General features: G+C 35.9%; 3 protein-coding genes across 4 annotated transcripts; all 3 read right to left on the bottom strand.

The window, feature by feature from the left end:
* Nucleotides 1-31: 31 nt before the first annotated feature.
* LOC105168747 (DDT domain-containing protein DDR4) lies at nt 32-7,980 on the bottom strand. Its single transcript, XM_011088889.3, has 12 exons — nt 6,861-7,980; nt 6,641-6,751; nt 4,586-4,672; nt 4,461-4,498; nt 4,272-4,353; nt 3,233-3,339; nt 2,877-3,033; nt 2,603-2,695; nt 2,314-2,437; nt 1,508-1,550; nt 1,210-1,398; nt 32-1,127 (listed from the first exon to the last, which is right to left on the bottom strand). The coding sequence occupies exons 1-12, from the start codon at nt 7,446-7,448 to the stop codon at nt 386-388; spliced, it is 2,361 nt and encodes a 786-aa protein (XP_011087191.1). The 5' UTR covers nt 7,449-7,980; the 3' UTR covers nt 32-385.
* Nucleotides 7,981-9,671: 1,691 nt separating this feature from the next.
* LOC105168748 (protein EARLY FLOWERING 5) lies at nt 9,672-14,748 on the bottom strand. 2 transcript variants are annotated; one of them, XM_011088890.3, is made up of 9 exons: nt 14,478-14,748; nt 14,156-14,249; nt 13,548-13,633; nt 12,313-12,362; nt 12,130-12,199; nt 11,966-12,047; nt 11,437-11,834; nt 10,738-11,280; nt 9,672-10,224 (listed from the first exon to the last, which is right to left on the bottom strand). In XM_011088890.3, the coding sequence occupies exons 1-9, from the start codon at nt 14,559-14,561 to the stop codon at nt 10,009-10,011; spliced, it is 1,623 nt and encodes a 540-aa protein (XP_011087192.1). In that variant the 5' UTR covers nt 14,562-14,748; the 3' UTR covers nt 9,672-10,008. The 2 variants fall into 2 exon arrangements, with proteins under 2 accessions (XP_011087192.1, XP_011087193.1); XM_011088891.3 differs by lacking the exons at nt 14,156-14,249; nt 14,478-14,748 and adding an exon at nt 13,389-13,466 and having other exon boundaries at nt 13,548-13,586.
* A 1,027-nt stretch (nt 14,749-15,775) lies between these two features.
* Nucleotides 15,776-19,619, bottom strand: LOC105168749 (protein NUCLEAR FUSION DEFECTIVE 4). Its single transcript, XM_011088892.3, has 3 exons — nt 19,015-19,619; nt 16,677-17,196; nt 15,776-16,547 (listed from the first exon to the last, which is right to left on the bottom strand). The coding sequence occupies exons 1-3, from the start codon at nt 19,465-19,467 to the stop codon at nt 15,907-15,909; spliced, it is 1,614 nt and encodes a 537-aa protein (XP_011087194.2). The 5' UTR covers nt 19,468-19,619; the 3' UTR covers nt 15,776-15,906.
* Between the last annotated feature and the right edge of the window lie 1,241 nt (nt 19,620-20,860).

Genomic DNA, 20,860 nt, shown 5'->3' on the forward strand with positions numbered 1-20,860 from the left:
ATCAAGGAAGTTAAAGAAATGGTCCAGATCATCTAAAAGAGAAATCTTTCAATACAAATATCAATTAACAAGTTATTGTACACTGAGTGCATCAAAGAGTAAGAACTCTTAACAGAATTCCCCATCCATATCTCATTTTGTGCTTTTTCTCTCAGATGTAACCGTAAATTTGACTAAATGTTCATAATTTCCTCAGCATCAAGCTGCCCCCAGCAGGAAAACATTAATAATTCAGGGTGTAGCTTAAATTTCGCCAAGGGAGTAACTCTCCATTAGTCACTTCCTTCTTGGAGTGGATTTACCACAAATATAGAAGTCATCTAACATTCAAATAAGCTTCCTTGGGAGAAAACATGTTCTCCCCTTTTTCGGTGGAAAGGAAACTTTAGAAGTCATCTGGTTCTTCATCTGCCATTGAGTTGGGGCCATCATCAAACCCAGAACCTGGAGCAAGCTCATTTAAATCGAGAAAACGTCTTTTTCTTACTCCTTCAGCTTCTTCTTCATCTCTGTGATTAGTTTGCTCTTCTGGATTGGTTTGCTTTTCGTCAACCATCTCAGGATACTGCTCCTCGATGGGCTGATTGGCATGCAGCTCTTGCTTACCGATCTTCTCGTCAGAATCTTGACTACCCGTTGAGAACTCTGCATTATCACTTGCGGTAGAGTGCTCATCTAATGCACTTGACTTATCAGGCTTCATTGACTCAGTATCTGATTCAGACATCTCATACTGCCTGTAATTGATACGATTTTTTGTCGCCCTTTTACTGCGCCTGAGACCTGACTGGAGCTCATCAACTGACCTCAATTTCGTTTCCCTCCTAGTGCGGCCCGGCAATGTCTTGAACCTGCGAGGCTGATCACTGTCCTCACTCGTACTTAAGATATCATCTTCTTCTTCATATTCTTCCTCTTCAGGATTTTCTTCATCCCATTGATACTCTTCATCGCCTTCGGAGCTACTCGACATCTTCGCTCTCTTTCTTCGTCTCTTTAGGTATTCATCATCGTAAACCACTTCACCAACTATATCATCATCACTATCAAAATCTGCCTCGTTATCTGAGACAGCTTCCACAAACTCTTTGACAGAGTACCGCTGAGGCCGCTGCCTTCGGCGATTGCTGCAGGCCACAATATAGTTCAGTTATTTCAAATTTTTATTGAGAATGCTAACATACCCAAGGAGGGTGACAAATGGAGTACCTGCGATCCAATGATTCAGTTTTCTGATCATCATAAAACTCATCATCTTCAGGTGATCTAGGAGACAACGCACTAAATGAGACAGGCCGAGAATATTGAGAAGGAACACCAGGTCTACCATTAGTAGAAACTTCAAGTTTCAGAGAAGGATCTCTCCTGTCAAAAGGTTCCGGGGATGGCTGTTTCTTCCTGACATATAATATATGAAGAAAAAAGTGATGAATCTCTAAAAGCATATGAATATAGAAATATCACTTCATGACAAGTATAACAAATTTTTGAGTGCTAAAGTCCGTACTTGGTGACCTTTATAGCCTCATTTATTGATCGATCATAATCATCTGCAGAAGAATAAGAATTAACATTAGAGTTCAGAATCTTCATACTTGGCCTCATGTTGAAACATTACATGATCATCAACACAAAAATCAAGGTCCATTTACTTTTCTCATACGACACACGAAACTACTGAAAATCCGGGAGGGGGACTGAATATAGTGGACACGCAAGTAAAATGACCTAGGCCATTATCTTTAATTATAACTTTTATTTTCCTTTACCAGCTTATAATTTACCTTTCTCTCAATATTTGTGGACATACAAAATTAACTTACTTTGTCCATTGTTATCCTCTCTGTGCAGTTGTGGAGTGTGAAGTACCTCTTTTGCCTAATCAACTAAGAAGCTAAACTTAATCACTAAACAAGTCTTCTGCTCTACTTTCTTTCAGCTCGGCTACTTTTAATATGACAAGAATTGTGCATTTTAAAATTATTGAAGTAAAAGTTGTGTGTTGTAAACTACTAAGGGATCAATTATTTAACTCCAGAATAGCATATGATCTGTCTTTCCCAACTCGAAAAAACAGAGAGTGAAAAAGGTATAAAAACAATACAAGCAATAACCAAATATTTGCAATTGAACCTAGTACCATTGATATGTCATGGGTGCACGTGGACGAGCACTGTCATGCGAGAGAGAGGGGGAAACCTTACACACTTCACAGTATTTTGAGGGTCCAAATCACTAGTGAACTTGACATTAATTCGGAACGTAAACCAGAACAGAGAACATTAGATGATGAGAAAACGATACAACACATACCAAAAGTATAAGTGACGGGTTTTCGATCACGGAGAGAGCGCCCGGTGGCAAGACCATCCATATTAATCATGCTATGAAGCATAAGCGCTTGCCTGTGTTGTTTCTTCAACAATTTCTCCTTCCTCTGTTGAAAAGCTCTTGTTAGACCCAATCAGCAAATAAAAAACTATTTGAAACTAAAGAATATATTTTATCTTAGAAAAAGGATTGCTGAACTAAACAAGAGGATAAACCAAAATAAAATAACATTCAGTGTAAATCATTATCCAAAGAAGGAACGGTAGACCACCTTGTGGACCTTCTCAATTTCAGGAAGCAAGTCATTTTTCAATTTCTTCCCAACGGAAACCTCTGTTCTATTTTTACTTGAAAAGAGCTTCTCCTGAAAGCAGCAGGTATGAAATTAAATAAAGATATTAAAATTACTGAAAGGAAAAGCCAGTGTGAAAAACTGAAGCATGCTTGAATTTCAGGAAAACGATGGCTTCTAAGCATGCCATAGTGAGACCACACTAAAGATCCAAATAAAATACACAAGAGAACTGACCACAAGAAAGACTTACAGAAACATTCTGGAATTCGTCCAGATTAGTGGCAACTGCTTCCCATTGATATGATGAGTGAGGAATAGGCGGAATATTCCTTCCTTTTCCCTTTTTCACCTCAACTTTTCTGATCTCTCTGTACAGTCGATGACCAATGATGGGATCATCTTCATACCTACATAGTATCAAGCATCTATATGAAATTCCCCAAGCAGATAAAAAAACAAAGAGATTCTACAATGCACAAGAATAACAATATATTATGCATATACAAGAAGCAAAGGTATGTCTCATTATTAATGCCGGGGCATCAGAAGAATAAACTATCTAAAACAATCAAGCATGATCAATCATTGCAAAGGAATATGTATTACCAATATGAGATTCCATAAGAATCACCCCCTAGGCGTTCTTTGCGAAATACTGAAAGTGGAATCCCATGTTTGATTGAGTCATCTATATGGTTACGTATATCTTCTTGCTGCAGAGAAGACAACCATAACCATTTAGCATTATTGGCAAAAAAGGTGACTGAAAAGGAAGAAGATAGCTGGAAATCCCGAACACTTGATAATAACATGTGAAGAGAAGTTTCAGTCCTAGTTAAAGAAGTGAGTTATCGAAATTGAGAAACTTTTCTTAAAACACAGAATACCCAGAAAAATGAACTTGAATGACTAAAGCACCGCGTACTTTACAAGGCATTGCAAATTAAAATACAAGTCAAATAGATACAGCTATAAAATTTTGTATAACCTGCTGCACAGAAAAGGAACGGCAGTGATAATTTACGACCAAAACTAAGTGCCAAACGACAATAGTTCACAATATAATCTAACACCCTCTCATACAATGACCTGAGGCTCATCTTTATTTGTAAGCAATTCGGCTTATGACTACATGGCGTGCTTCTTATCTTGTTCATAAAATTCCCAAGTACCTCCATCTTAACATCCCCAATTAGCCATCCATCATTTGAAGTTAAACCAATAGTTTTACTTCATTCCCCCAGGTTGAAGTAAAATCCAGACGGAGACGATCCTAGAAGCATATGACGTGCTAGCCTGGTGGGAATCATGGGAATAGGAAAACCACAGCACGGACCACAATACAGTTATAACTGATGTGATTTGTAAAAGAACGGATTTCACTTAACAATAAAACGTATTAATTCCAATTATTATTTTGTCAACAAGAAAAAGTGAGAATATTAAAATGAAATGGTTATTCATTAACAAGAAATACAGGATAAATCAGGAAAACAATCTAACAATAACAGTTAAGCTCCAAAACTATAAATACTAAACATCTGAACCTTGCATTATCACATATTGCAATGAGCAAAGTCAATTATTAATTCTTTGAAGCTAGGATTAAGTACTGCAAAAAGAAAATCATCTAAAAAAGTGATACCTCAACCCGAATATCACATAAGGCCTTCAGAATCACCACTCGGACACCAGGATCAAGTGCATTGTATGCTTCTACTTCAGTCCTAAGACAACAAAAGCCACACTCTCATAAAGCATGCACAACTTGTGTCTCTCATTCCCAAATATAAGCACACATATTCGGACTTTATCAAGATATATTTCTACTCACCCATGTGATGCAACAATAGGTAGATCTCCTTCCGCAACCTACAATAATGCACCAAACTAAGTAAATCCAATAGCGCTGTTACAAAGATTGGTTAAAAGCTTTTCAAGGGTCAATAATCAGATTACCCAATGCCACCAATCTTTCAATTTTCTGCATAAAACAGTAATCCAAGTAGCATGTCCAAGTGCCATTCTAGTGACCGGAGGAATTGCCTAGACATAGCAACAAAACCACATAAGAGCACCTGTTATGGTGTCAACAAGCAATCCTTTAACAAAATAATACTTCAGCAACACTCAAGGTACAAAGACATATGACAAAAAGGAAGCAAACGCACATAGCATAATTTGAGTAATTCTCGCCTAAACTTATGAAGAATTCAATACCATGACATAAATGTAGAACTTCAATTTTTAATAATGTTTTCTATCAAACAACTGCAAGGAAAACACCAGGAAATAAGCCACAATGTTATGTAATCAATAATCTGGTGTAAACAATCTGTTGTCCAGGTTTTTTCGTGTCTATTTTTCAGGATAACATACTTTCCTGATAGAAACTTATGACACATCTCAGAAGAATATGCTTGCAAATCAAAACTTCTTAATGATCTGTAGAGATAACTATTACCAAATACAATGGTTGGATATAGTCCAGCATAATATTTAAAGAAAGTCACGCCTGCAGAGTCATTTTAAAATTCCTCTCAGCTGTGCCTCGCTATGTGTCTTCCCAGAACAATCTGAATGGATCCCCAGAAATCCTTTGAACTTGGCCATCCAAATAGGACATCAACGGTACCCCAAATTTACTAATAAAAATCAGCAACATATAGCTCCTAGCAAATCTAAGAAAAGAACAGAATCTATTTCCCAAGATTCTAATCATAATTCACAAGACAACTCCCAAGCCCATTACCTCTGAATATTTCACAGATACCCCTATAAGGCACCATGATATTTTCCAGAGTGCACAAGTCATCCACAGAAAATCCAATCTACTCCTCTGTTTGATATGAAATTAAGTTCCATGTTTTATCTCTAACCATCACAGAAGAAAAAGGGAAACAAAAAAAGAGTAGCTGAAAAAGAAAAAAAAAACAGAAAACACAAACGGAACAGATAACAAACTAATGGGAAAGGGAGGGAATTTTTACTACTAAAAGCACCTGGATTAAAAGGACAACCTCATCCCAAATCCAAACATCTCAACTAATATTTTAGAAAGGAAAAGGGAACTAAATCCCATTATAAATTACCTAGTGTATTAAGAGAGATTAAGAAAAACACCTCATGCTTCCCATGTCACTGATTAAAAAGCTCATTCTTTTAATGCTGCATGTTAGAGAAAGAAATATCTTACAATATCTCTTACTAATGTCCATGTATTATTGGACCTCTGCATTTTTTCACCATGAGGTACCCATTTTAAGTAGGTCAGAAGATTCTTTGCTCCGCGGCATGCTCACGGAAAGAGGAAAAGAGGGGCAGAAATTTCAAGTCTTCTACAGCCATATTAGCAAGAAAACAATCCTAATGATCAGTGATGAATTACACTTGGTGGATAACAAATTCATCTTCAAGTGAAACCAAAAACCAAATAGATTTCTATTAGGAAAATTATGAACCAAAAATGCCAATTCAGATACATACCGAAGCCTTCCTTTTTTATATTAAGAAGGATCAAATCTTTAAAGCAGCTCAACCAAATTTGCAAAGTTAAAATCCTTACTTCTGGTGAATATTGGTGCACAACATCCATACCTCATTAGGATGGTTATGCAGAATAGTCAATAGTCTATCCATATATTTCACCTACCCAATCGCTACTGCTATCTGAACAAATTGCATGGAAGTTTTGGTTAAACTTTCATCCAAAAACTATTTACATTCAAGCTAACACATCAACAAAGAAGTAATCCCAGAAAGATTTTTGGCAGTTCCAACAGCCTATCACAGGAGAGTTAAACTAGGCAGAAAAAATCACACAGCTTATCATATTGAAAAGTCTACGGAATAGTATTATGAAGAGAAAATAATCGACTTGAGAAAATCAACTCAACACCAACTATCACACTAACCCAAACCATAGCAAACACTCAATTAACACAGGTCAAAAATTTTGCATACAAAAGCCAACTAAAAAGACACTTTTACTAAAGAACAAATAACAAAACTAACCTTCAACAGTGGCATATGTATATCAGCCAAAGTACTGTTGGGGGTCATCAAAGCTGTCTCAAACTCCTCTGCCGAAAATTCCACTTTAATATTCAATAAAGGCCTAAATACCTTCACCTCACAACACAAACAAAACGCAAATTAGCTTCAAACCACTAAAACTCCAAATATAGTTCACATATTTCCATTTATGTATCTTTTTTTCTCAAGCTCAACATACATTCAAGAAATTGAGAATAGAAGCCAACTGCCACATGGACCGTATTTTCCAGCGCGGCAACTGTGAAGCCTCTGGCTCTCCGACCAGTGGGGTAACTATTCTACTATATTGCAACCGTGACTGCGAAGAAGACCCATCCTCCTCTCCATTCTCCTCCTTCCCTCCATCGTCCTCCTCCCATAAGCCATCCTCCATCTCCTCCTCAGACTCCTCCTTCAACAGCCTTGCTGCTAATCTCTCCCTCTTTGCCTTCTTTCTCTTCTTCTCAGCCTCAGCCATAGCAGCCTCGGCCTCAGCAGCAGCCTGCATCCTCGCTGCCGCCCTTTGCGTGCACGCCCTCGATGGCCTCTCCCTCCTAACTACTACACTTGTACTACTACCATTATTGTCACTAGTAGTACTATTCTTAACACTACTCTCCTTAACATTCTCACTCTTGTTATTCTCGACATGGGTTTTTCCATTTTCCGGGTTTTGGGAAGACTGGTCGTCCGGGGAGTGGATCGGCGAGGAATGCTTGGACATGGCGGAGAGATCGGGCGCACGGGGGTCTAGAGAAGGATTACATGGGAGATCAAGGGCTTGCATTGAAGCAGCCCAAGAATTGCTGCTCCGAAACCAAATGGGCAGACAAAGCTAGGGTTTTTCTCAAAACAACACAATGATTAACACCAACAACAATAGTAGTAATAATACCAAAGAAGATTAAACTGCAAAAGGTGAAAAGGGCATAATCAGACAATCATAACAATCATTGTTAGCACACAGAACATGGCATAACAATCATGGGTTTTTGAAGTTGCAGAGAGTTCTTCCGGTCCCTCTGTTTCACGGACAGAAAGAGAAGGGGGAGAGGAGGCAAAGAGGGACAAACAGTGAGAAATTGCAGGAGTAATGGATTTTGTGAATTAAGTTAAGGAGTAAAGACACCAAACTAACAGGAGCAGAGCTGGTAAAAATGAGGATTTGAGGGGTTAACCTTGACTTAAAAAGGTGAAATCTTCGGGGTAATTGAAGTTCTTTGAATGGTGTTTGAGAGAAGAAGAATGGGGGAAAATCTTGTTAGTATTTTGGCTTTGGGTTAAAGGTGTGAGGGTTTCTCATTTCTGGGGACAGGAAGAGCCTTTTGTGGTAGATTTATATTTATTTAAACAGTGTTTTCTTTCCTTCTACGACGTCGTTATAACATTTACTTTCTTGCTAAGTTGATTTTGAGTCAACAATGTGTCTCTTGTTCGGAATCTTGAAATTGTGACATTTGAATCCTTTTGATCATATGGGAATGTGAAGTTGTTGTATTATGTCTTTTTCCCCCCTTTTTTGCTTTATAGATAGGTAGTTTTGGGTCCAATCTCAATATAATTTATATTAATCTGCACCTCTAATTCAATTAAATTAAGTTGCACAAATTTAATTAACAACAATATTTGAACTCATAATTTCATAATATCGTTCGTTACCATGACAAATTTTTAGGTTAATTGCGTTATTTTACAAAATAATTGAAAGTCATACTTAAGATAATTTTAAATGAATGTTAAATTATGTTATTATCTGTATCACACCGTATAACACAAGGATAAGAGTTTTTGTTCAAAGAAAAAAAGATAAGACTTTACTTTCATCAAAGTTGAAAGTTTCTTATTCCTATTATGAACAATTACATCATGGGTTATAGTTAGCAACTTAGATCATATGATGGTGATGCCCATATTAATAATTGTTGAGGTTTTCTTTAGTATTAACTCATATTAAATCTTATAAATCCATGTTCTCGAGATTTAATATAAGGAATTACATAGTGAATTTTTTAATTTTCGATTGAAATAAAATTATCACGTTCATGGAACATTAGTGATTATAACTCTAGAGCCAATACAATTAATATGAAATGCATTTGTTAAAATTTTAAAAATTAAATATTTTTCAACATCTTATTTTTCAAAACATAAGGTATTTTTCAAGAAGTTCTATCAATTATTTCTATGATATCTTATAATAAAATATCTCGTTAAAGACATTCTAACTCGCTTATAATTATAATTACGTATTAATGTTAGACTTCAAATATGTCTTATACCAAATTAGATTCTAAGTCTGATTTAATTGCAATCATCAATGCAAGTTAAAGAGCATGACATGAATATTGATCATGGTTGTATATGGAACTAGAGTCTTACAATGCCTGAAAATTACTGCACACTTAATTACATCATTCGTAGTTTTTAGTTCAAAAGAATGAGTCAGGATATTCACATTTGTATGTTCAATGTGTGGACCGTTTATATATACATCTTAATTTTAGAAAATAAAATATGTATCAATTGTACAACATGTTTAATGTATTATGCATTGATTGTAACATTTAAAATATCGAGTTGGGCAATAATGGTCTCAAGGCTAGCTCACATCATGGATTGTACTCGGTTGGTCTTGGACAAATTCTGAAACGAATTTTTCCTTATAGGTCATGGAAACTCTTGAATATATATCCACTGTAAGAATTTAAGAACATGAATAGTAAAACCTACATTGTGTTGGTATTGTATAATATATATTGTTGGATGTTTGCAAAAGAATTCACCTGAATCAAATAGTAGTTCAAGTAGAAAGTAGAGACTATTGTTCATGCCCTTTGCCAACTTCAGTAAAAAGTAAATGCATTAACAGCAGTAGAAACAAGCCTATTTCTTCACAACAGCAATCCATCAATCTAACAAGAACTTGAGTTTTTGGACTCAAACAATCATGTTATAAGAATCGATGGGCTGTAAATAATGCTTTTACCAGGTAATAATGGGAGCATTCAACTTGAAGAAATAAGGTTGGAACTAAAGAATTGCGTGGGTTAGCAGACAAGTACCTGCTATTGTGTCAACAATGTTATTAATTAAGACACAATTCCGTTCCCTCCACACTGCCCTAATTGCCTGCTGTATAAAATTTATGGCAATAAGGATTAAGGAAACATAGCAACAAGGAAGCAAACATTACCCCTGTCCTGACATGAGTCTGGTTTCCAGCAATGGCTCGAAGCAACCATAAACCGGCTGGATAAGTTGGAAATTGAAGAAATAATGCTTCAATCTCTCATTGAAGGCCCTGTACATTAGTTTTTACTCCGTCACATAAATTCGATTGTTTGAGCTCAACTATCAAGAGCACCAAGCGCTTTCATGTCCTCTAAAAACGCCATATATGAATCATCTATACTTTGTGGTTTTGGTGCAGAGGATGCACTAGTGGAATCTTGCTTCACAACTGGTGGAGCTACTATGGATCGGTTGGTAGGCAAAACAGTTGATGCCTTTGGCTTTGGTTTTGGGAGGGCCGACTCTCTCCTGACTCGTACAGATGCAGGAACCTGCAAATAACCAAGAATAAATCTGAGCGTCTTAAGGTTAAAGTCTAGGTGATGCTAAAATGCTTCTACATTGGTTTTGTGAATGGAAGAATTGAATGCTATGACAGACAAACTGCATTCTATATATTTATCCTTTGTGACTACATGGAAGATTAGAGATGGCCATCTGCAATCCAAGCAGCCTACATGGATCTATGTACCATATTAAGATTCACATTAAATAAGAGAAAAATAATACAAGAGCCAAAGATCACAGAAGCGAAGTTGGCTTATACCTATATATTTAATTGTTCTAGTAAGGCAAACACATGAATACAAAAGCGCCAAGTAAACAAACAAGAAAAGCCCATTGCTGGACAATTCAGCGACACCCTAATAGAGATATACAGACTAAGAAATGCAAAACTAAAATGCACATTTATTAACTCTCATATTATATCAACAATTTCAACAGTGTAATGTTAGATTTTAGTCAATAGGAAAGAAAAATAACCAAATGCGTACAACACTCACCATAGCCGTAAGCTCTGGAGTATGCTGTGCCAGAGGCCTCTTCACGACGGTGGATGCAGCAGATTTAACGTATGATGGCTTCTGCAGAATAGGTCTAGCAGTGAGGTCATCTTGTGGAATAGGAGGGGGACCAGGTGGAAGTGGTGGTCTCATCATTGGTGGATGCCCAGGAAGAGGTCCCAAAGGAGGTCTAGGTAATAGTGGGACCAAGACTCCTTGAGGAACTGGTTGCACAGCTATTCCAAGAGGGGGCAATGGGGGACACATTTCAGTTAGAGGTAGAGGTGGAGGTGGTGGAAAGCGCAGAACACCTGGAGGCAGTACATCAGGCAGCAAACTTGCGCCCACAGCACCTCCAGGCACTGGTGGTTGTTGCCTTGTAGGCGGTGGTGGGGGAGCCCTATTTGTAATATCTTTGGCATCTGAAGGGAATTTCGTATCAGATTCTGAAGTTGAGCCTTCGGGCTTATTACTATTCAACTTGGGGGGCAACCCCACAGGTGGAGGTGGAGGTGGAGGTGGTGGAGGAAGAATATTTGGCATCTAAGAGAAAATCAGCACATAACATTAGTAATATCAATGATTCAATAGGATTTGGAAAACACTTCAGTAAACTCAGCATCAAAGACCTTCCACATCATGTCATTCGGCTTTTCCAAACTCTTGATTAATTATTTGAATGAGTGTGTGGGAGTATACCTGAACTGAATCTCTGGTGGTTAAATCGTCTGATTTTGCTGATTTCTCACTTCCAGAAGTACCAGGGGGGAGTGGTGGAGCAGACTGGGGGATTCGTGGTGGTGGAGGAAGTGGAGGACGAGTAGCAAGTAGTTCTTTCGGTGGTGGACCAGGAGGAGTTGGTGGTGGGGGCAATGATGCAGTAGCATCTGTGGTAGCTGGCTTAGTGGGCATAGGGGGTGGAGGCGGAGGCAATGATGCAGGCACAACAGAACCATCTCCAGGATCTAAGCCCGCACCAGGCAAAGGAGGAGGTGGAGGTGGTAACGGGAGCAAAGATAAAGTTCCATAATCTGTTTCTATCTTTGATAATGATGCAACATTACTCGCTGAGGCCTCTGGTAAAGGTATCCTGGGTCCTGCATTTCAAAGTAAATAACAGAACTAGATATGTGAGATGGATGGAGACTGAGTGCTGAGAAGAGAAACATTGAGATGGACAGTATAGTTGAATAGTATTCGCTAGAATATGGAGAAGGGCCAAAGTTACCAATTGATGACTTGAACATTGGAGGTTTTCCAGGAGGAGGAGCTCCAGAAGGATTCAGAGTTGGGTGATAGTAGACTGAGTCCTGCATCAATACATAGCTAAATGTTGAAAGTTCAGCAGAAGAGTTCAATATCATAAACCATGGAAATTTGTGAATAACTTACTTCAGGTCTGGGATGCTTGACTCTCGCTTCCTCTTCTGCAGTAGCACGCCTTCGAACAGGTCCCAAATGACTGCAGAAAGAGTAGCATGCCCAGACTTTCAACTAAGAATTTGCTACAGATATGGGCCATCTTATAAATAAATAAATTAACAACTTCAAGGAGAAGGAGGGAGGCTTCTTTACCTGAACATAACAGGTGCTTCACCTTTTTCTTTCATTTTTTCTTCATATTCCTGTACAACAAAGTGAAAGCAAAATGTTAATGACAAGTATTAGTATTTCTTCAGGATCAACCAAATATAGACAGATGAAATCATGAAAGGGCCCAATCAACCCATGGGCATAGAGAAATGCAGAGGAAAAAGCATAATTATTCAGTAACAAATGTTCCATGAAGAAAACAACACAAGAAATAAGGAATTACTCAGTAGTCCCAAAAACATTCACAAAAATAGAATAGGATAAATAGGGATCCAATGTTCCAATTTTGACATTGTTGGAAGCTCTCAAAGCCGATGAAAAGGCTAGGAGTTCTACAGTTGAAATATAATACATTTAAAAAATAAGTACCTAAACCACAAGGCCGAGTTGTATTTATAGTAAGACGATAACACCGGATTGAAAAAATTATAATACTGAATTAAACAATATGAAAATATGATAATTTACATTCAAATAGTGTGTTGCCTACAGCCGCTCCTTCCTTTACCCAAGTACAGATTTCATATGAATGTGCACATTGCCAACTGTCTCTCATTCCTATACCAACCTATGTCATCCATGAGGATGTACTTACTACAAGACATCATTCAAAATCAACTAATTTCATAATATAAACACTTCCAACATATTTGCATGAGGTGCAACTATTTAACTCTAATCCTTCTTTTTTTCTCCTATCCTCCTTTATCAGACACTAGTACCCACTTCTTTAATTCATAAAATCACGCAGATGCCCTTTTCTGTACTTCAGCATACTTTAATCTTCAAAGAACCTATGAATATGAAAATTGTTAACAAAGAGCACAAAACAGATGCCACAATTGAGTCACTATCCAATGAATAAAAAATGGTTCCAAAACAGGTAAGATATATAGGCAATACAAAATGGTTCAAAGATAGATAATATATGTAGGCAATGAATTCCTAGTAGCCATATGAATCAGCTTGATATTGAATCATGATTTAGCAAATAAAAGGTCTATATATTTACCATAGAATATATGGCCATAACTTAAGATAAAAACAAAATGTATCACCTCAGAATATGATCATTGTTTAGATAATGCCTTCTTTAGTTCCAACTCTAAACAGGAGTCTCAGAAGCACATTAACCTCTAAGGCAATATAACAGAGTTTAGTCATAATGGCGACTATGTCAAACAAAAAACAGTTTCAGATTTAATTGAAAGAATTACCTTCCTTTTCTTGATCACAAGGTTAAGTGTATCCTCAAGCTGCCTCTTTTTGTGTTTTCTAGCTTTGTCCAAAGCACCATCAGCCTCTGCAATTAGCACAAAACACAGATCACGATGATAGTAAAAAATGAAAATTACCTCCTACATGAGAAGAACATTCAGTAAACCACTGATTGCAGGCATAGCCAAATAGATGGCAGCACATGATTGGAGTAACACATATAGAAGAATGTGTAAAACTCTATGAAACTAACACTTGACATATGTAGACAAAAGTTAACAACTGACAAGTGTTCTATCCCGTGAAAGCAAACATGGTTCGAATATTTGATAACTAACGCAGGACACAAAACACATCAGGTAAAATCACAACCATAAGTTCAAAAATGTGTCTTAAACAAACTCCATCTACCCGTCCAATTCATCGTGAGATGATGCATTAATCAAATAAAGGGAAAAGAGGAAAACATAAATTGTGTATACTGAATAATCACCTAATTAAAGAGCAAATAACCAATTAAATTCTGCAATGACCCATTACTTCACAGTGACAAAAGGCATAAACAACAACATAAAATGAAAGCATCATTCGATCCTTCAGAACTTACTCATTGTTTCCAGCTTCTGAATCTGCTCTCTCAATGTCTCAGGATCCTTCTTCAAGATTCCTACTTCCCTCACCTTCTTCCGCTCCTTCTTGTTCTGTACAATAAAATTACCCCAATTTAGAAAATATAAAATAAAACACTATAACCCATGGAACAAAAGGCAAAAAAGAAAAAAAAAACAAAAAAGAGAGAAAAAAACCAGCAATATCTCACAGAACAACACCATACTGCATATTGAACAAATAATCAAAGAAAATACGACAATATCAACGACAAAAATTTAAAAGAAAAACAGAGGGTGGGGGGTGGGGGGCAAATTTACACGCTTCAATTCCTTCATGCGAAGCTCCTTGCGGTAAGCATCGGTAGGATTCATGGTTTTGCCTCCCTTCGTCGTCTTCACCATTGCGCTGACTTCTCAGTGATTCGTTAATTCCTTTCTGCTTCTTTGATGAATTTGAGACAGCGTCGATTCCCGCTCGTACGTTCCTGCAATTAGATTGTGTGCTTTCCGGACCCTTTTATAAGAGAGAGACAAAGATGGTGGCATTCTCCTACTTGGATTTTGGGCATTGGGGATTGCGAAGTGAATTGCACTCTGCAGCCCAAAAATATGCTAATTTATCATTTTCTCCCTCACAAAGAAATAAATTATACTTTACACCTCTAATACGTCATTAATTGTGACATAAGGTCAAACGGGCACATAAGTTTATTTGCGAGGTTGGAAAGTGACGAATTATTATCTCTTAGGGTGTGAATTGCAACGCACTTAAAATTAAGGTCTCATAAATAAATTCGAGATCATAAATTTATGAGAGTACTATAATTCATCTTATAATTCTTTATTAAATAAATATATTGATTGAATCAATATATTATTCAATTGTTAAATATATTGTTATTATAATTATATAATCATCATTTTATTAAAAAGATAGAATAATGAACTCCTTATCAAAAATTTCTACCTTTCATTAGTCTGAAAGAAAGGGTCAACTGACCTATCACCTATATGAGACTTACATGATCTCATTTAGAGTTAAAAATAAATTGAATTATTTAATACCTAATTTTTATTGTTTTTTAAAAATTTATCTAAATTTAATTTATTAAGCATAATAAATTAAATTTAAACATAAAAGTCTGTTCGATAAGTTAAAAACTCGATTTGAACTCAATTCAATTAATAAGAGAAAAGTAAAAATATATACTAAAAACTCAAATTACTCGAATTTGACGATTACGCGACACAACTAAAACTTGTTTAAGGTGAATTCTATTAATTAATCCAACCAAACTTAAACATAATTTTGGAACTCGGTAATTAAAATTCATATTGACCAATAATATATTCAGCTCGGCTTGAATTATTTCCCTAAACAACATTATCTATATTATTGTATTATCTTCTTCCTTTTTTCTTTTTTTTTTTTTATCAGATACAATAAATCTTACAGACATTAAACTTCAAACTGTTTTGGAAAAAAGAATTAAATATGCAAAAGATAAAATTAAAGAACTTCAGATATAACTAAATTTCAATCACATCAGCTAGTACATAGCAAACTAAAGTGACTTACAATTCTTGCCTCGAGCATAGTTTACCAACTCAAACAATCAATCAAACTGTAAATATTATCATACTTTATAGATTATACACCAGTCACATAGTAAGAATATTACACTTATAATAAAATTGATTGTGGTTCATTGGGACTAAAATTTTGTCACATACTAATATATACATCTCAAGACAACATCCTCCGACGCACAATCCCTGCGTAGATCCCCCTTGTCTTGACCATCAACGCCAAAGCCACCAAAAAACCAAAGAGACTAACACAAGCCAATATGAAAAAGGACAGCATGAAACAGTGAGTTCCAGTGCAAGAATTCCCCACCCCTGATTCCTCCTTGTCATATATATAACCAATCACTCTCACAGAAAGAATGTATGATCCCAGAGGGCTAGCTATGGCAATGGTATTGAATATAGTCCCCATATGCTGCACACCAAATATCTCAGACGTGACAGTGGGCATCAATGACCACTGCGAGCCATAGCACACGCCTACTAGCACTGAGCCTACGTATAGGTTACCAGGGAAACCTGACCCGACGATCACGTGGCCTGCAGTCATAGCTGCTAGAGTAAGTGTCATGAACAACGGCCTCGCCCAGCCCCTCGCATGCATCAGAACGTCAGAGATGTAACCAGCCCCAAACCGGCCAAGAAAGTTCCATATGCTCCACAAGGACACTAATGTGCTTCTCTCTCGTGGTGTATAGCCAAGGGATTCCCCTATTTGGCTGATGTTGTTGATTGTCGCTAGGCCCGACCCCATCCCACACAGCATTGCCACAAACAATAGCCAGAAGTTCAACGTCTCTGTAAAAATGAAGAATATTAGTGACAGAAAATTAAGTAACAACATTAAAATCGTTAAAAAACGTCAATATGTAATTGTATGTGCTACTATAATGATTGTCCGTAGTCCAGTTCAGAAGTTCAACTTACTCATTGCCTGTAAGAGATTCAACTCTTCCACGACATCATCAAGACTGGTCTCCGAGGTTGTCCCCTTGTACTGCTGGATTCCGTTCTCCGAGTTATCTGGTTCCATTGACTCGTGACCGTGTTTCATGAAAGGGGACTTCAAAGTGGAGGAAGTTTGTGATAGTCCATAATTGAAATTGTGCTTTTGGGCTTTGATCGCGACATAAATAGGTGAAGAGAGGAGAATGAGGAGGAGGGCTAAAGTAAGAGCACGAGACCATTGAGACAAACCAAAGATGTTGTTCAAGAGTATCAGAAGCATGAGGTACATTGCAACGATCATGGAAATCAACGAGAACTCGTTCAGGTATAACTTGTCGTGATCGCTTGATCGTATGTGATGGACTCGCACTAAAAACATAAGGACAAGGGAAACAAGAGTTGGGAGTAATGCAAGCATCAGGAGGAAAGTAGTGGGTTCCCCTGCAAATAGTGTCTGATACACTTGAATGAGTACTGCTCCACTCAGACCAAGGAAGCCCTGCAAGGGGAAACAACACAGAAATTTGGACATTTCGACTCAAACATGTCTAAACAAGGAGAGGCCACCGGTTTTCACTAGAGAAATGAAATCAAACAGCGCATGCTGGTCAAAACATTATGGTCTTGTTGCTATCCCATGAATGGAGTACTCTCAGTGCCTAACAACATCTTATTTTTCAAATTAATTTTCTACAGTTTTAAATTTTTGAAGTGGAGCATTGTTGTGTACTCGATGTGTATACTTAATTTGAAAGGTCTAAAATTATGTTATTGACTCAATTTAATTAACAAAGTTGAAGTAAAATGACCATAACGTCATACGTTCGTCCGTAATTTCGATCATTTTTCTTTAAAAAATATATAAAATTATAAATACATATCGTCACTTAAGATAATCACTCCATTAATTAATAATTAACATATGGTCCCATGAGGAGGCAGAAATGAAAAGGATAATCACAAAGTACAACTACCAATTATATCAAGGTTTTCTTTACAACCAAGTCTTGGGTGTATTGCACTGTTCAGATTCTTGCCTTTAACGGATAAGTCTCACATGGATAATCTTGCCACGCACTGTTTTTCTTTTTCTTTCTTTCCTTTTTCTTTTTCTGAAGAAATATTTTTTTTTATTGCATTTTCTATTATATTTCAGATCACATGTATAAAATATTTCATTGCACAAAATTGACGACAATTAATTAAGTAATTTCATTACAACGTATATTTAACTAATTAATTATGAAATTGAGAATCCGAATGTATATCAAGTTCTTTAAAATCAACTATTTTAAAATTAATTCTTCCTATAAACGCAATTGTCGAACCAAGTTGGGTTTATTTTACTATCTATATTTTATAATAATTGAAGAGCACTTATTTGGTATCTTTATATTTTTTATCTGTCAATTTCTTTTATATTTTTTAAATTATTTACAGTTTTTTTTTCCTTCTCTCAACCTCCAACTCTCTTTCTCTTCCCCTACTATTTTCTTAACGACTTCCCACAACCTTTATTATTTTACTATTTTTTATTTATTTAACTAACATATATATTTTTATAAATTAATTTAAACACTCATTGATTAATGCCTATTAATATTTTTATTATATATATATTTTTATTTATTCACACATCATGTATTGCATAGACTGTCAGTATTTTTAAAAAATAACAATTATATTATTTAAATTTTACATTGCTTACACAAATACAGTGTGTGCAAATTACTAGTCGTTATTAGTATTGAATTGCCTTACTTAAAGTAAATAATACCATTTGATTAAACTTCAAGAGAAGGAATAAAATATTATGAATTTTCACATCTTATTGTAAGATGTTTTGATATGGAAGCAAGGTTCATTTTTTATGTGCCAGACCCATTGCATGTACTTTATAATTAAATATTTGCATATAAACTTAATTAATTATTTTTTAAGTTGAACTTTTTTATTATTTACACTGAAAATAAAAAAGAAAGTTTATTATATAGTCAATAAATTATTTAAAATAGTAATAGAAAGGAAAAAAGATTTCATATGATAAGAGCTAAAATTAATTAAAAAAAATTGTCCAGGTGAGAGATAATTAGCTGAAATTCTAATTTAAATTTGATTTGATTGGATCAAAATCGATTTTAAAATACCAATATATATGTACAAGATATCAAAATTTATCAAATAATTATTTTGTGACTACATTTAGCTCGGTCAAATTACTAATCTTCAATTTAATTCCTGCCTTTGGTGGTTAAATCAAATTAATAGTAGGAAAATGGATGAAAAAAGCGGAAAAAAGTAAAACAAGATAACTTACCTTCATAATACCGACGATAGTCCCGCTGTAGTGGGGAAAATTCTGGACGGCGGTGACGACGTTAGCCGTGTTGAAAAACGTCTGCGCGTGAGCGGCGAGGAACATGAACAGGCACATGACCGGCACGTGCGGCCGTGGAATGGCTCCGGTGATAGCCAGCCACACGAAGAAGTACCCAACGAAGCACTGGACCGCGCCCGCCGCGTGGACCACCCACGGCCCCCACAGCGGAGAGTGACGGCGGCGCCGGCATACGGCGGAGTATAGGAGGCCGGAGAGAATGCCGGCGTTGGCGCCGATGTCCTTGAAGACGGAGATGGTGTCAAGCGTGGACTGGTCGTAGCCTTGGCTCGATTTGAGGATCGGCGAGTAGATGCCGAAGGCGTAGGACGCGCCGCAGCTGCACTGAATCCAAATGCTGGCCGCCGCCGCTATCCATCTGCCTGCCTCCATCCCTTCACTTCGGAACTGTACTGTGTATTTATCTTGTCTCTAAATTCAGATGTATAGATACACATACATGTATGTATATGTGCGTGTTTTCTGTATGTCTGTGTGTGGAGGAATGTGCGCCATGGTTACATAGTGGCCTATGCATTGCATTAAATTCTCTAAGCCACTCTTTCGCTCGCAATGGGGGTTCAGTTGTGAGTGTAATGACAGCAATGCCCTCAGTTTGAACCCATCACTACAGATATTTTCTATTGTTTTCTGGCTGACAATTCTTTTGTCCTCTTTTGTCCGGTAAATTATATTTTCAGTCCCTATATTTAGCCACTAACTCATTTTAATCCCTAATACTCACGTATTATTTTAGTTTCTAATACTTATAACTTTTTATAAATTTGAGCCTACCATCAAATTAGGGACTGAAAAAATAAAATATTTCAAATATTAAAAATCAAAATCATGATACATAAATATTAGAGACCAAAATCAAGACATCCTGTGGTCTTGAAAAAAAAATAATTTTCAATTTAATTTTTAAAAAATTATAATATAAAATTTTATTTCATGAATCTAAATTTAAGTTTTTACAATCAATTTTAACTATCTCAATTAAATACAAATAAATATCATTGAGAATAAAAAATACTTATATCCTATAATCTTTTTAGATAAAAAGAAGTGGAACAAAATTACTAGTTTAAATCTGTTCTTGCTATGTATATAATTGAACCAAATAAAAACTAATATTTTTCTTCTTTCATTAAAAAAATAAGTAAATCATATTTTTTGTCCCTATATATAAGATTTATTAACTTTTGATCTAGATGTCTACGTATCACGATTTTGGTTACTATTCTTGCATATTTTTTGTATATTTGATCCTACCATCAAATTTTGCCCCAAATCTATAAAAATGTACACATTATGAACCAAAATCAGATTTCATGAATATTAAGGACTAAAAATAAAAAAGTAAGTATATATAGGGGCCAAAATATAATTTGGCCCTTTTTCTTCTGTCCAATAATAATTTATAGCCCAATATTTGTGGTGGCATATCGTATTCCACCCGATAGGTACGGCCTCATATTTGTGTGAACGAAGTTTTTAATAATGATTCAAAATATCATAGATTTATTTATTTATTTATATTATGATTTGAGGGGCTCATTTATCTTCTCTAACATGAATGATAAATTAATAAATATTTAAAGTATTAAATGAAATTATTCGGTTATAATTTTTTTCGTATTTGTTGATATTCGTATTGTATTTTCTATTGATATTTAAATATATACACTACACGAATAATTTTTTAATAATATCATCTTTTTTATATATATGTCCTTTATATATTAAATACAATATTGTTTGAAAATTTTTAGATAAATGCAAT

Source organism: Sesamum indicum, linkage group LG8, assembly GCF_026168435.1.
Source record: "Sesamum indicum cultivar Baizhima isolate 11 linkage group LG8, ASM2616843v1, whole genome shotgun sequence".
Classification (NCBI taxonomy): Eukaryota; Viridiplantae; Streptophyta; class Magnoliopsida; order Lamiales; family Pedaliaceae; genus Sesamum; species Sesamum indicum.

Excerpts from the sequence above, each read along its gene's own strand:
- LOC105168747 (XM_011088889.3), bottom strand. The coding sequence starts at position 7,448 with ATGCAAGCCCTTGATCTCCCATGTAATCCTTCTCTAGACCCCCGTGCG. Across the intron at positions 6,752-6,860 it reads CTATTCTCAATTTCTTGAAT|GTATTTAGGCCTTTATTGAA; the intron begins GTATGTTGAGCT and ends TGTGAGGTGAAG. Across the intron at positions 1,399-1,507 it reads GAGGCTATAAAGGTCACCAA|GAAGAAACAGCCATCCCCGG; the intron begins GTACGGACTTTA and ends ATTATATGTCAG.
- LOC105168749 (XM_011088892.3), bottom strand. The coding sequence starts at position 19,467 with ATGGAGGCAGGCAGATGGATAGCGGCGGCGGCCAGCATTTGGATTCAG. Across the intron at positions 17,197-19,014 it reads CTATCGTCGGTATTATGAAG|GGCTTCCTTGGTCTGAGTGG; the intron begins GTAAGTTATCTT and ends TTCCCCTTGCAG. Across the intron at positions 16,548-16,676 it reads GAATCTCTTACAGGCAATGA|AGACGTTGAACTTCTGGCTA; the intron begins GTAAGTTGAACT and ends TCATTTTTACAG.
- LOC105168748 (XM_011088890.3), bottom strand. The coding sequence starts at position 14,561 with ATGGTGAAGACGACGAAGGGAGGCAAAACCATGAATCCTACCGATGCT. Across the intron at positions 12,048-12,129 it reads TCAAGCATCCCAGACCTGAA|GACTCAGTCTACTATCACCC; the intron begins GTAAGTTATTCA and ends GTATTGATGCAG. Across the intron at positions 11,835-11,965 it reads AATGTTCAAGTCATCAATTG|GACCCAGGATACCTTTACCA; the intron begins GTAACTTTGGCC and ends TTTGAAATGCAG.